Source organism: Danio rerio, chromosome 14 (genome assembly GCF_052040795.2).
Source record: "Danio rerio strain M-AB ecotype USA chromosome 14, GRCz13ab, whole genome shotgun sequence".
Lineage (NCBI taxonomy): Eukaryota > Metazoa > Chordata > Actinopteri > Cypriniformes > Danionidae > Danio > Danio rerio.
Genome location: NC_141034.1, coordinates 45271280 through 45286322, shown reverse-complemented (window position 1 = coordinate 45286322; position 15043 = coordinate 45271280). Strand labels below are relative to the sequence as shown.

Here is a 15043-nt window from a genome sequence, read left to right as displayed (position 1 = left end):
ATTATTATCACTATTTTATTATTATTATTCCTATTATTATTATTATTATTATTATCATCATAGTTTATTATTATTATTATTATTATTATTATTATAGTTTATTATTATTATTATTACTATTTTTATTATTACTATTTTTATTATACATTCATTCATTTTCTTTTCGGCTTAGTCCCCTTGTCAATCTGGGGTCGCCACAGCCAACTCATCCAGCATATGTTTAATGCAGCGGATGCCCTTCCAGCTGCAACCCATCACTGGAAAACATCCATACACACTCATTCACACACACTATGGGCAGTTTAGCTTATTTAATTCAACTATAGCACATGTCTTTGGACTTGTGGGGGAAGCTGGAGCACCCGGAGGAAACCCACGCCAACACAGGGAGAACATGCAAACAAGCAAACCAGCGACCTTCTTGCTGTGAGGCATCATAATTATTTTCATTGTTTATTATTATTATTATTATTATTATTTGCAGTATAGTCACAACTTCCTGAAGTCCTACTCGCGGAACTTTTTTATTCCGTTTTATGCCATTGGATAATTTTTTTTTTTTTTTTTACGCATTAGAGGCCTTACAAAATCCTCCAAATGTCATGTACAATAGAACAGAAAATAAATTAACTTGTCGACCCCATCCTCTGCATATATTTGTTGAAGAATGTTGAAAAACCCCTAACCATTGACTTCCATAATAGACAAAACAAATACAAAGGAAGTCAATGGCTACAAGTTTTCAGCTTTCTTGAAAGTACCTTCTTTTGTGTTCAACAGATGTAAGAAACTCATAAAGGTTTGAGTAAATGATGACTGTATTAAATTTTTTGTGTGTGTGTGTGTGTGAACTATCCTTTAGATCTCATGTCTCTTTGTGTTGTAGCTGTTCAAAGAAGAGCTGAGCCAGGTTAAAGAAGGAATGAAGCACATCAATGACCTGGCCCATGAGCTGGCCATATCTGACGTGCACTTGTCCATGGATAACGCCAGAGCCCTGGAGCACCTTAACAACCGGTGGAAACTTCTGCAGGTACTGAATTTACCCCATCTCTCACTCACATCACTAATAGACCCCAACAGAGATCATTAAGTGCATGGGTCACTAACTCACTTTGTGCATATATACGCGATGAAAAATTGAGCTTAGGAGATGGAATATAAGGGTGCTTTCACACCTACACTTTTGTTTCGGAACGTGTCTCGTTTGGCCAGTTAGCGCGGTTCGATTGGCATATGTGAACAGGGCAATCGCGCTCTGTTCCGCGCCAAAGTAATCGCTCCGAGATCGCTTGAATGAGGTGGTCTCGGCTCGATTGAAACGAACCCTGGAGCGGTTCGATTGCAGTGAGAAAGCGATCCGATCCGAGCGCGGTTATCACAGTGTTTTATGCATACGTAATAGGCTTACGGCTATATGAAGAGAGAATTATGAGTAGGGCGGGGAGTTTCGCGAGTCTCCGGATGCCCGCAAACGAGTGATGATCTCCCGGTAATCTTGCGTCTCCCTCCCTCAAATAGGCATCGTTGCGCACCCTTCTCACCCCTCCCCACCGCGTCTCTCCTCAGACATGTCGCGCGCGCGCACCCTGTCAATCACCACCAAACCACCACCTCTCCTGACAGCTGAGCGGGACGCTGCAAAACAAACCCTGACACTCTGACCAATGTGAGGAGAGATTACTCGCACGTGACTTGTTTTAACTCTTTTGGTCCGTTTAGAAACTTTGCAGTGTGAAAGCGAACCGCTCCAAGAGCAAAGAGCAACAATGTAACAATTGTAATCTCTGTTTCGGAACAACTGAATCGATTCACAGGTGTGAAAGCACCCTAACACGACGTCCCTGCCTCGCTGGGATCAGTGATGGCTCCATTATTTTCGTTCACGGGGACTGCCTTTTGTCTACATTCTCATGGGAAAACAAAGGCCTTTCCGATGAGGGGAAAAAAAAGAGGAGATGTAAAATGAAATTGAGTGTTTCGATCGCATCTGGTTGTTTTATGTGTGAGATGAGCTTAAGAGAGCCAGAAAGGCGTGCGGGGAGAATGAGAAGTACACTTGAGTGTGTGGGAGTGTGTGAATCCAAATGACTAGGAAATCCATATCCGAAGCAGTTTGTTGTGTGACCTGATGCGAGGGCAAACATACAGGACTAATGTGAGGAAGTGTGTTTAGTGGTGAAGTGCGAACGCCTCGAGAAATGCTTTGTAAAAGTTTGTTAGGGGCTGTGTGTGGGTGTTTCCCAGCACCGGGGGTTCATGAGTTTGTCTACTCAGTACTGTGCAGTGGCTGGAAGTGCATCCGCCCCGTAAAAAAAAAATAATTCAGGGTCATTGGCGGTTCATTCCACGGTGGTGACTTCTGATAAATCGGGGACTAAGCCAAAGTATTCATAGAGCTTCACTTTTCCCACATTTGTTTATGTTACAGCCTTATTCCAAAATGAATTACATTTATTTAATTCCTCAAAATTCTACACACAATAGCCCATAATGACTATTGACTATTGTAATTAGTATGGATTTTAAATAAGGCACTATCTCTATAAATAACCTGCAAAGTTTCAATCTAAACAACTACATCTTCGCCTAAAAACTCAAAAGTACATTATGTTGTCCAACAGCTGCGATATTCGTCAAAACGTTGGGAGCCTAGTCCTCTGCTTGTCATATGGGCAGAGTAATACACAAGGTTGACGAGGCTATACACGTGCTGATTTTGCAGACTATTGCATGCCTATCAGCCAATCAGATTCAAAAACCAGACAGAACTATTTATTTATTTATTTATTTTTAATCGTTAATTACACTCCAATTACTCATTTATTGTCTGAAGTTATAAAATATATAAATATTATTTACTATGTAGTATTTATATATTAAATATGTTTCTTTTAATCAGTTTAATGCACCCTTACGAAAATAAATGTGTCTTTCCAAAAACATAAACATAATCCAGACCACTAAGTTTGAACATTATTTTTGTATTAATAATTGCACTAAATGAACCTGTTAAATTGGCAGCCCTAATGTTTATCTAACAAGACAATTAGTGACTCTGTAGTTATGATTAACAGAGATGTCTGCTTTTACAGAGAGCAATATTTTCTCTCTATTAGGGTGCAGCAGTCCTGGCTGTCCTTGAAATGCCTCACAGAAACACATAGAATACAGAGAGGAAGAGAATGAGGAGAAAAACACTTCATGCTTGAGCGGGTTCGCCAGTCGTTGTATGTTTTAGACTTCTGACACCTTCTGAATGGAATACATTGTAAATAAGTCAGAATTAGGTTGTCCTCAATTTTCCAGAGACGTCTGGTTGATGGCACCAGTGACAGATGTGGATTAATCTTTCCGAACTTCTGCAACTTTCCTCACAGACTTTTCTGAACATTTATCTCAGTCGCTGCTCATCTGTATTCTCACCTGTGCTCTTGTAAAACTGATTGGGGGCAGCAGACTGGTACATGCTCCATTTGACACAAGTCTTAGGAATCAAGCTGTTTAATCCAAGTCTTTGAAGAGATGCTGACACTTTTTCTGACTCAGCATCAATATTGAAATGTGCACATCTGCAATAAACACACTACAGTGTGTGCAGTGTTGAATCTGATTTATAGTTGACCAAGAGCCAAAGAACAGACGTGATTTAAAGAGTTACTACGATGATTAACTATAATAAAGTGAAAGTTAATTATTTACTGGCATGTGTTTTAAGGTGGGTGGCACAATTGTGCAGGGGTTAGCACTATCACCTCACAGCAAGGAGGTCACTGGTTCGAGTCTCAGCTCTCATGATCTCTCCATGTTCACGTGTGTTACTTCCGGGTGCTCTTGTTTTCCCACAGTCCAAAGGCATAAGCTGAAGGAGAATTGGGTGAACTTAACTGGCCGTAGTGTTTGAGTACATGTGTAAATTAATGTGTATGGGTGTTTTCCAGTACTTGGTTGCAGCTATAAGGGCATCTGCTGTGTAAAAACATACTGGAATAGTTGGTGGTTCATTCCGATGTTGCGACCCCTGATAATTAAGAGACTAAGCCAAAGGAAAGTGAATGAATAAATGTTTTTAAGGCCTGTGACTGTATTTCAAGCAAGTTTAAACATTTGGGCACACAAAATTATGACATTTGTGGGTGTAATTATGAATAATTATATTTAATTATTTATATAATGAAGACTGTGCAGTGTTATTTCACATCTGCTCTGCAAAAATGATTTACTTACTCAGAATGTTTGCCTTGTTTCTGGTCCAAACATCTATATTTCAATTATTTTGTATATAGGGTGTCTGCAGGTTTCACCAAGTCAAATTTAAGAATTTTCAAGACTGTTTTAAGACTATTATGAATGAAATTTCAGACTCATACAGGGCTAAATAGTAAGGATTTTTACTTGCCCTAAGTATTTAGAAAAAAATTTTAAATACTTAAATAATGTGTCAAAACAAGCAAACCATATATACTTTTTAACAAGCTTTAAAAACTATAATAACTTAAATGTACATGTCTTTCTAGGTCAGTGTCCTCACCACATATGGCCCATAAATACATGGAGAACTTACAAATGTTATTGTGAGGAATCATTGTTAAATAGAGTTGTAATTAGAGTTTTGATAAAAGTTTACGAGATGTATTGTTGGTGACTGTATACAGTATACAGGCCTAATTGGGTAGCTTTACATGGACATTGGAAAATTAAGACCCATTTGAAATGATTTAAGACCTACAATTCAATATTTCAGCGAATTTAAGACTTTTTAAGGCCTAAAATTTAGTGTTTGAAATCTAAGACATTTAAAGACTTTTTAAGACCCTGCGGACACCCTGTGTATAACTCAGTGGCAGATCATATGAAAATGGAGAGTTCAGATGAAAATGAGCTAATGGCACTGAGTGAATGCTTTAGGTACGTAGTACATGTTCAACAAATTGATTTGCTTCAAATCACAGCATCAGCCCATTCAGAAATAACAGTTTGTTGGCAAAAGCCACTAAACGCCACTTGCTTTTGACCGCAAAAGCCGCTATATACAGAAAACCAATCAGAAGGCTTGAATCGAATCATGTTTTCAATGTAGCAGCGTGCTGATATGCCGGCTTTTATGAAGAGACCGTTTTATTCCACTTTAGATTTTAAAAGATGGAGTTTGATGAGTTGCATGAGCGATCCGACTGTCACTGAATGGCAAATGAAAACGTCCCTTACCTCAAAACTCTGTGCATTATAAGAAAAAGAAAACACAATGTACAGTCGGAAGTGTAAGTCGCATTCATAACTTTTTTGCGCAGCAGCACTACTTTTAATGATTCTGGTTTACTATACGTCAAACAGAAACTCCATTTCATGAAAAACGAAGATGCTGTTCTTCTATTCCACATGAATGCTATGAGGATAAACAAGAGATGAAAAAGAGATCAAGACCTTAAATATGGTGAAAATAAAAGAATTGACAGCTTCTAAAAACGGGGAGAGGTGTCAGGGTTCTGCCACTCTGGTCATGTAAATTCTTTTTTTGGTGGCAGAATCTGGACACTATGAAGCATGCACGCTGCATGTGTGAGCGCACTGTGAGTTTTCATTCACCGTGTGCTCGTGTCTTGCGTCTGTCAAAGCACGTGGCTATGTGTTTACATTGTGGTCACGTGCTTTTGTCGTGTGCTTCAGTGTTGTGCTTGTCTTGTCATGAACATGCGGTTAATGAGTTCTCTCATTGGCTGCATGTTCTTGTCCTGTGTTATGTGAGCGCATGGCTTGTGTTGTCTCTCTGTGTCATGCACTCTCCCGTCTATTGTCTTGTCCCACCCTCCTTGTTAACCCATTATTAGTTAATTGTTTTCACCTGTTTGTGTGTCAATTTCTACAGTTTAAAAACCCCTCACATTTGCGGTCCTGTGCCAGTTCGTCATCACATTTCGTCGTTTGAAGTTTAGTCCTGTTGTGTTTCCAGTCCTCATCCTTGCCAGTCTGCCCAGTCCTGTTTGTATGTGAATGTATTTGTTTTGTTAATGTTTTCCCCTTCGGGGTAGTTTATTTTGCATTTTATTTTATTTTTATAATTTAATAAATTCCCATTTTTCCTGCACTTGAGTCCTCACTTCTTTTTCCCTAACACCGACCGTGACAAGAGGCATGCCCTTTTTGCCGAGTAGCTCCACCTTGTGTTTTATTTGTTGATGTAAGCTATTTTTAAAAAGTCAAAATATAATGTATAAAACTATTAATTATTTATATTACTTCATATTACCTGTACGCCTGATAAACTTTTATATTAATGGACATTGCACAGATATTGATGTTTCACAACGTTTTTACACATTATTTAAATGTAACAAGATTGGTTTACAATATTTACAATATTTACATTACTCTATATCCATTAAATCTAAATCCCGAATATCAGAAATGACAGCAGATGAAGTTGGTACAGGCAGCAATGAATCAAAACAAACAGACAAGGCAAAGGGTCAAAACACGGTTAGGCTAAACAAGGAAACCGCGTCGTAATGCTCACAGATAAACAAGACTCAGCAACTGGTGTGTGTCTGTGCTACTTAAATAGTCCTTGTAATCAGTTCATAACCATCCTCCGGCTGTGTGTGTTTGTTGTCAATCATGATCTGGAACAGGTGTGTGTGTGTGTGGGGCATGACTGGATATGTAGTTTATATAATGACGCATTTGTAGTTTTTTACTGAGCTTGATTACTGCAAGGATTAGATCACTGCTGATTGTGACATGGATGAAGTTAAATTAATAAAAAAATGTATTACCATGAAAAGTAACCTATTATATGCCTGAATAATAAGATTTGCAAATGTTCAATAGTGTATTAATCATTTACTTACGCATTCTGAAAGATGTTAAAATAACAACACCAACTATTCTTAAATAACTAGTTTGTATAATGCAATACTTAATTTAGTAATGAAAAATAAATCATTAACAAAGTATGAAAATACAATCATTAAGCACATTATAAGTCAAGAATACAGCGTTTGTAGATGTATTTATAAACTGCTTACTAATGTTTCTGCTTGACAGATAATGACTTAACTGTTTGCTTAATAAATAATTAATTGTGTAGTTATTATAAGGTGTTACTGACACATTTTTGTTAGTGTGTGAAATGAATCACTCTTGAATCTGATGGCATCTCTTTGTCTTTTTCCTTCCCAGGGGTCAATTGAAGAACGCCTGAAACAACTGCAAGATGCCCACAGAGATTTTGGGCCAGGATCGCAGCACTTTCTCTCCAGTAAGTGTAGTATCTCATCTGAAGCTGTGGAGGGGTGTGCTGGAGTGTGATGTTGAGTAGAGAGTGAGGAACGGGGCTGATGGCAGGACTGTGTTTAAGTGGGCAGGGTGGGCTGTGTCTCTATTCATTCTCACTGTCACTCTGACATTAGATCTGTGTGCTGGAACAAAGCAGGACAAAGACAGTCTCTGCTGTGAAGTTAGCTTTATTTAGCAGGTGTCCAAACTTCTTTGGGCACAGTAAATCACTACAAATCAATTCAATATTGCCGTGTTAATGGACTTTTCAAGTAGTGTTGAAAATTGTGACGTGTTAGTCTTGTCGTTGACCTGGGAGCATTCAGACTTGGTTTTGGCTCAGATTTGAAGCTTATTTGACATAGACAGATTTTAATTTAATCAAGTTTCAGACTGGACCCAAATGAGTTGTTCTTGACTACAAAACTGTTGTCCTTTTAAAGCAGGCTAAAGGGGAATATTTGATATGTTTATTCACAAAAACAGATTACTCCACTTTTAGTCCTTTTCAGATTTTTTATGTTGTGCATTGAAGTGGACAGTTGCAAATAAACAAAACAAAAAAACTAAATAAATCAAAACAAAACAAAACACAAAACAATCTATGGAAATAACTAAATCGGGAGCTTTTATGTGGTCCTGTTTTTACATTGAAGATTGACATTTTTGGTAGAATCTAAAAATGGTCATTGTCTGTTTTTGCAAATAAACTCTTCATATGCATATTATAGTTAGGCTTGCCACAATATTTACTTTTTACTGTATGATATATTGCAGCAAACTATATTTCAATAAATGATGTTAGTGTAATTTTAAGAGCATTTTATGCCACTCATCATATAATGATAGAATGACAGTATATGTACACTCTCTATAAAAATGTTTGTTAGTACCAAAAAAAAAAAAAAAAAACAGTATCCTCATTTGCTTTAGCTTTTTCTTATTTACTTAACTTTTGAAAACATCAGCTGCACTGACCTAAAATTATTTGTCAGTATTACAAAAAAACCCAAAAAACTTTTAGTTGGGTTAACATAAGATTATCTATTAGTTTTCTGGAGAGGTGAACTACTCTGTAACAAAACGTTTTAAGTTGTGCCAACTGAACATTTTTTCTGCAGAACTGAAATGCCTGAAGTTGAGTGAACAGAAAAAAACATAATCCTTGTTTTCCTTTCATTGCACAAACAATTGAAAAATAATTAAACAGAGACAAATGTTAACAAAACATGTATTAGACACAGAATTAGAAACAGGACAGAAAGTTAAACAATAACAGTAAACAAAACAAGGATCAAAACATGGCAGGACAAACAGGGGAAAATGGTTTGTAATGCTTCACATGTGAAGCATGCCATCCTATTTTTTCAATTGAACTATGTTTGTTTGTTCAGATAATGTATTATTAGTTCCAAATTTCCACATGAATTTTAACATTTTAGGTCAGTACAACTGATGTTTTTAAAAGGTGAGTACATGTAGCCATGGTGTAGGTTAGTGTGTCAACACATGGCACTCCGGTGGTCACTGTGACTCAAGTTCGATTCCCGCCTCCAGGTCCTATGCCAATCCTTCCTTTCCCTCCTTTCCCCATGCTTTCATGTCTATACTATCTACTGTCATGTTAATTAAGAAAAAATAATTAGTACATGTGAAAAAATGAAAGGAGATAAGGATTATGTTTTTTTTTCTGTTCACTCAACTTCAGGCATTCCAGTTCTGCAGAAAAAAATGTTCAGTTGGCACAACTTAAAACGTTTTGTTACTGAGTCGTTCACATCTCCAGAAAATTAGTAATCTTACGTTGACCAAACTAAATGTTTTTTTGTGTTACTGACAAATAATTTTAGGTCAGTGCAGCTAATATTTTTAAAAGTTGAGTGACCAAGAAAAAGCAAAAAGAAATAAAGATTGTTTATTTTTATTTTTATTTTTATTTTTATTTTTTTACAGTGTACAATAATTTTTCCCTGAGAAAATTTAATTTATTTATTGTAATTTTAACAATTTAATAATTCTGCATTGGAATCAGAATGTGAAACCGTATATTGTAAACAAATAAATAACAATAAGTGTTAACAAAAAAAGTGCAAGGTAAAAAGTAACAGAGGTTCCTTCCAGATCTATTTTCAGTTGTCAGACACGCTTGAAAATATGCTATCGTATAGTTTTTTTAAACTATACAGACACTGACAGGTTGCACAATCAGCTAAAATGTTGCAAGAATTGGTTTTTATGTATGGGCGATATATATTGCATCACCAGAAATTGTCCATGAGTTATGAGAAGTCTATATGTTGATTATTGTGTCAGGCCTAATTGTAGTCAGTTCATTTTAAATTACAATCAAGCACAGTTATGAACAAAAATTGCTCCGTTTAATCAGGTAGAATCATACTTGAATATAAATATAGCTTATATAAAGAAGCTTTACACAATCTTAAATGAGAACTAATGAGAAATTTCATTAATAAGATCTACTCTATATTCAAATGCTGTGAAAATGCAATTCAGACTATAACTGAAAAAGCTGGCAGCGTACATTACTTACAACTCAAATTGATTGCCAATTAATCCAAGAATGGTCATATAGAATGCATGTAGTATGATACAAAGAAAACATTGTTAAAATAGCTATATATAATATATAGCTAAATATAATATAATAGCATACCAATATTAAAGTTAATCAACCAAAATAGCAACAGTATATAAAGAAATGTCGTACATCCAAGGTCATTAATGGCAGATTGGAGTCTAAAACTAGTTGCTCTTCTAAGGTGAATAAAAATCAGATAATGACTTGATAAATAACTTGCTGAAAAATTTTTACTTCACATTTTTAAAAAGTCATTGTAAAGTCAGTGATGCTGACTGCAACAATCAAAATCCCTGAATGTCAAAATGTTTGACATACTGCGCTTGGTCATACCCTGATGGTCCCCAAGTCCCACAATGTATTGCAAATAAATGCCAAAAAAAAAAAACAGTGTAGTGTAAGAGATCCCAGGGATGTGCAAAATAACAAATTGCAAATGCTGAAATTACGTAATTTGCATGCTTTTTTTAATTTATTTATTTTTTTTACTTTACTAAGGAGTAAAAATGTGAACAAAATAAAATCAAAAATCAAAAAATTTGAGAATGTTTTAATGCTGTATCTGTACTTTTTGCTTTCATGTTTATTTGTTCTTGTCTACCGTGATTGGCTAAGTAGAATATGTGGTGTTGTGATTCCGATTCAATCAAATGGCACATAGAAAACAGACCGTCCTCAAAACATGGGCACTTCATAAATGCTCCCTGCATATATAATGCAAATATTCATATAATTTGTTCTCACATTAATTTAGTCTCACATTTTCAATATATAGTCCATGGTGGAATACCACAGTTTTCTTTTCACAGAAAAACTCGCTACTCACTATTCTTAAGTAATGTTATAAGGGCTTCTTTTAACTCATACTGTACCTTTCGACTAGGATATAGAACCTATAGCGTTACTCTGCTTGCACTACATTATTTGGTTTCACTTTATTTTGATGGTCCCTTTAACACATTTGAATGGTCCCTTTAACACACTGTTAAATTTAAGTTACATTGCAACCACATGCCAACTAATTCTTATATATGAGATACAAGTAGACTGTAAGGTTGGGGTTAGATTCAGTATAAGTTGACATGTACCTGCAAAGTTTCAGTCAGTTAAAGTCTGTTGGTTGAGCAATGTCAGGAGATGTTAAGAAGACTGTCTACTAATACTATGTTGAGAGTTTGTTGGCATGTAGTTGCAATGTAATTATAGTCTTCAGAATGTGCAATAGGGGCCGACAAAACTAAGTCATACCCATTATTTTGGTATTGGTAATGCTAAGTAATGGAGTAATGGTACTTTTTACGTTTTATTTATACAGTACACTTTTAGAATACAAAAGAAAACAAAACCATTTCATCAATGAGGCACTATCAGACCAGAAGTTTTTGGATACCAGAAAAAAAAAACTTTATTCTCTATAATAAAGCTGAGAAAGTGCAGAGCAGACCTCAGAGCATTCTGAAGTCTCTCCTGGACAATTTCTAACGTCTCTGTGCTTTCCACAATCCTTATACAGGTTATTTGACACACCCCTAGGTGTCTCATTTTAACTCCTAGCCATCCTCGGATAAGTTTTTACTCTAAGTGGTCCTGTTAGTCTTGGCTCTCTGCCAGCTTCCTAAGGTCACCAGAGATGTCACAGGTCTATGTCAGCAACTTTTGACACCAGATTATAGATGCAACTTATGCAAAAGTACTAAGTGTTTACGTTGTCATGATAGCATAAAAACTTGATAACATGTTACTCACTCTAGCTTCTGACAGATATAGCTTCATATGAATGTTTAACATATATAATCAGTACTTTACATATTCAGTTATTTTACACAATCAGTCATTCTTCAGCATAGGTATCTCCTAGTGTTGTTCCTGTGCAGGCTTCTCATCTTGCACAAACCCAGTTTAGCCTGGCTCATGTTTACTGTAGACACTCTTATATGAGAGAACACTGAAAAGAATGAAAAGATCTTCTTCAAAAACTGCAGCTAACACTATTTAAATATGTAGGAGTACATAAGGGGTGTTAAGTAATTATTTACTTACGTCTCTTTCTACCACTGCTGCATCCAAAACTGCCTACTGAGTGTATGTTGTATACTATGAATGCATTCTGAGCATACTGCGTTTGCCATGTTGTCCTTATCGCGTGACTTACATCAATCGCATCACTTCTCTACCACTCACAAATTCTCTCCTTTGGCCTTATGGGATAGTAAAGTGCCTGTCATATGCACACTTCAAAGCCTCGCAGGAATTAAGACATCATCCAGGCACTTATTGCCTAGTCTTTTATAAATGTTGTAAATTCCGACATGCTAGTCGTTTTTCACTTACTGCGTGTACGCCATTTCTGATGCAGCTTTAATTTGCCTTTTAGCTCAGTCGCTTATACAAATAAAAGTTTAGCGTGTGCTTTAGCAAGTTTAAGTTTAGCAAGGATAGAGTGCTAAATAAACACAAAGCACTTGTGAAAGTTATGTGCCGAGGTGGCGCCCCATCCTCTCACTTGAGCCTCGAACTGTAATGTTACATAAATTGAGATTTTAAAAGGCGCTGACTCCTAATTCAGATAGAAAAAGCGACCGAGAAGATAGACACAGGTGCTCAAGTCTCCTAAACAGTGTTCGGAATGACCCACTGTCTATACAGATCTGTTTCTTGCTTTGTGTATATCATTGAACAGCAGCGTTTGACCTCAGGGGTTCCGCATAAAGAGATTTGCACTTCTCCACTCACAGAAAAGCTTTCTGGCATCCTGAACACTTTTGAGGTGCTGTTGTTTAATAGCCTCTCTGTGTGGAAACGGTATGCTTGAAGGACCTTGAGCCGGGCCGTTTGAGATTTTCAAAATAGCTTTTCATGCTCGACATGTCCGTCTGATTGATATTGCCCTCTTTCTTCCTTTGTCACTCCAGGCTCCGTGCAGATACCTTGGGAACGTGCCATATCGCCCAACAAAGTGCCATACTACATCAAGTAAGTTCAGCCGTTAAGCAGCAGCAGTCTGCGAGCATCAGAACAGAGAGAGAGACTATTTAAAATGGCATGTCAGATTATCAGCTACTATAGAAAGCCAACTCAATTACTGATTCTAGTGCAGGAGATGAAAGAAGTGTGCTGTGATAAAAGTAAATGGTATTTGAGGTGAGGTGTCACTTTTGACCCATGCATATTTTGTGATTTGAGTTCATAGTTGTGACAACAGAGTCTGTTTTGTGTTGTCTAGGGATCACAGAGGTTAGTGTCCTTTGGCATGTCGTACTCTGAAAGATTTTTGTAAACCCGTCAAACACTGTATTCAATCCCAGAAGTAAAATGTTGTGACTGTGTTTTGTATCATTTAGTACATATACAGTAATACCTTGTAAAACACCATAAAATTGCTGTATAAATGTTGGATAGTAATTCTAAGCTGAAAACATTAAGCTCATGATAACTTGATAAAACAACCCTTTTGAATGGATTCCTTTTACAATTATGTCACATCTAATTTGTAAAATACAGAGAGCATACAGGATGTCATTTATTTCATCTTGAACTCATGGATACTAGGGTTGGGCCGATAGACGATGACATCGTCCATCTCTGATGACCAATAGACAACACGATGCTGAGCCGGCATCGCTGATCCTCCGTCCTGCCCCCGTCGCAAACCCGCTCGTGAAAAATACACACTTAGGCCTCGTTTACACTAATAGGTCTTAGTTTTTAAAAGGCATTTTAGAAGGAAATGATCCACATCCACACCGTGTTTTACCTTGCATTTCTGAATAGCCCTCCGCCTACTGTTATACTTGATATTTAATTCATCTTGTCTCTATCTAACGACTCTTCGGTCTTTTGAATCTATCAGGTAAGGTGTCACAGCATCAGTACGCTGTTTCAGTCTTTCACTTTCACACTTGTACTTAATAATTTTAGTGAAAACCTCAGATACTGTTGGTTGTGCACCTTTTTACCGACCAACCTCCCACGGAAAAAGTGATTGACAGATGGTAATTTGTGTGCAACTTATCTTTATTTATTTATGATTTTTATGAGTAAAACAAAGAGCATGTGAATAAGGTAGTTGAAAAGATAGGCTACAAATAATAAATATGTTATGAATTAATTAATTATTTAATTATTTATTACGATGGCATCATCGTCATAGGCGGGGGTTAATTAATTATTTATAATTAATTAACCCCCGCCTATGACGACGATGCCATCGTTCATCGCGATGTTTCACATTAGACATGGTACGATGCCAAATTAGTTGACATCGCCCAACCCTAATGGATACCATCAAAAAATTGATAGGGTAGCTGATGCAGTTATTTCTTTGTTTTTGCAGTTAAGTGAAGATATTCATGTAAGCAGTGGCACCTACAGAAAACTGTCTTAGGGGTGGCCAGAAGAGACCATAGCAAATCTGTGGGCACACAAAAAAATAATGTATTCATTATAATGTTATATTTTTGTTTCTGGTAAATGAAATAATGTGGTTTAAATTAAATTAAATTAAATTAAATTAAATTAAATTAAATTAAATTAAATTAAATTTAATTTAATTTAATTTAATTTAATTTAATTTAATTTAATTTAATTTAATTTAATTTAATTTAATTTAATTTAATTTAATTTAGTTTAATTTTATTAAATTTTATTTAATTTTATTTAATTTTATTTAATTTATTTTATTTTATTAATTACTTTTGAAATATTGCAATTTATTCCTTGAAATAATTCAGCAAGTACATGTGCAAAACACATAAAAATCGATATTTAGTTTAAAAACACTTTTTAGTTATTTTCCACATCATTTTATTGTACAGCACACAGTATATGCCATGTCTAAAATGAAGATTAATGAATTAATTATTAAAACAGACAATTGAACAAATTGTACAAAAGGCATTCCAATATACACATACACTCACTATACAGACCCTAATAATATCATTGATCCATATTTCTTTTTGAGCCACAATATTATTAATGTAGCCTCTTCTACTGATGTACATTTAGGTAAATATTACATTGCTATTGCTGGCTATTAAAGGTGTGTGCGTGCTGTCAGTGACGATCGTGGAAGGGGAGGGGCAGTGAATCAGCTGTCAGTGCCACCAACCAATCCACAATAATTTATTGGCTGCATTTCATTCATTCGTTCGTTCATTCATTCATTCA

The 15043-nt window shown here is 36.0% G+C and overlaps 1 protein-coding gene across 9 annotated transcripts in view; it reads left to right on the top strand.

Annotated features, from left to right (window-relative positions):
* The window catches only part of drp2 (dystrophin related protein 2), a 337990-nt gene that overhangs the window by 248649 nt on the left and 74298 nt on the right, over positions 1-15043 (top strand). For all 9 annotated transcript variants that reach the window (XR_015506813.1, XR_015506815.1, XR_015506814.1 and 6 more), the window contains 3 exon segments: positions 887-1033; positions 7180-7258; positions 12787-12847. Coding sequence is in view for 4 of the 9 variants with exons in the window: in XM_087280550.1 (XP_087136676.1) it covers positions 887-1033; positions 7180-7258; positions 12787-12847 (287 nt within the window). In the remaining 5 variants the exon portion in view is untranslated.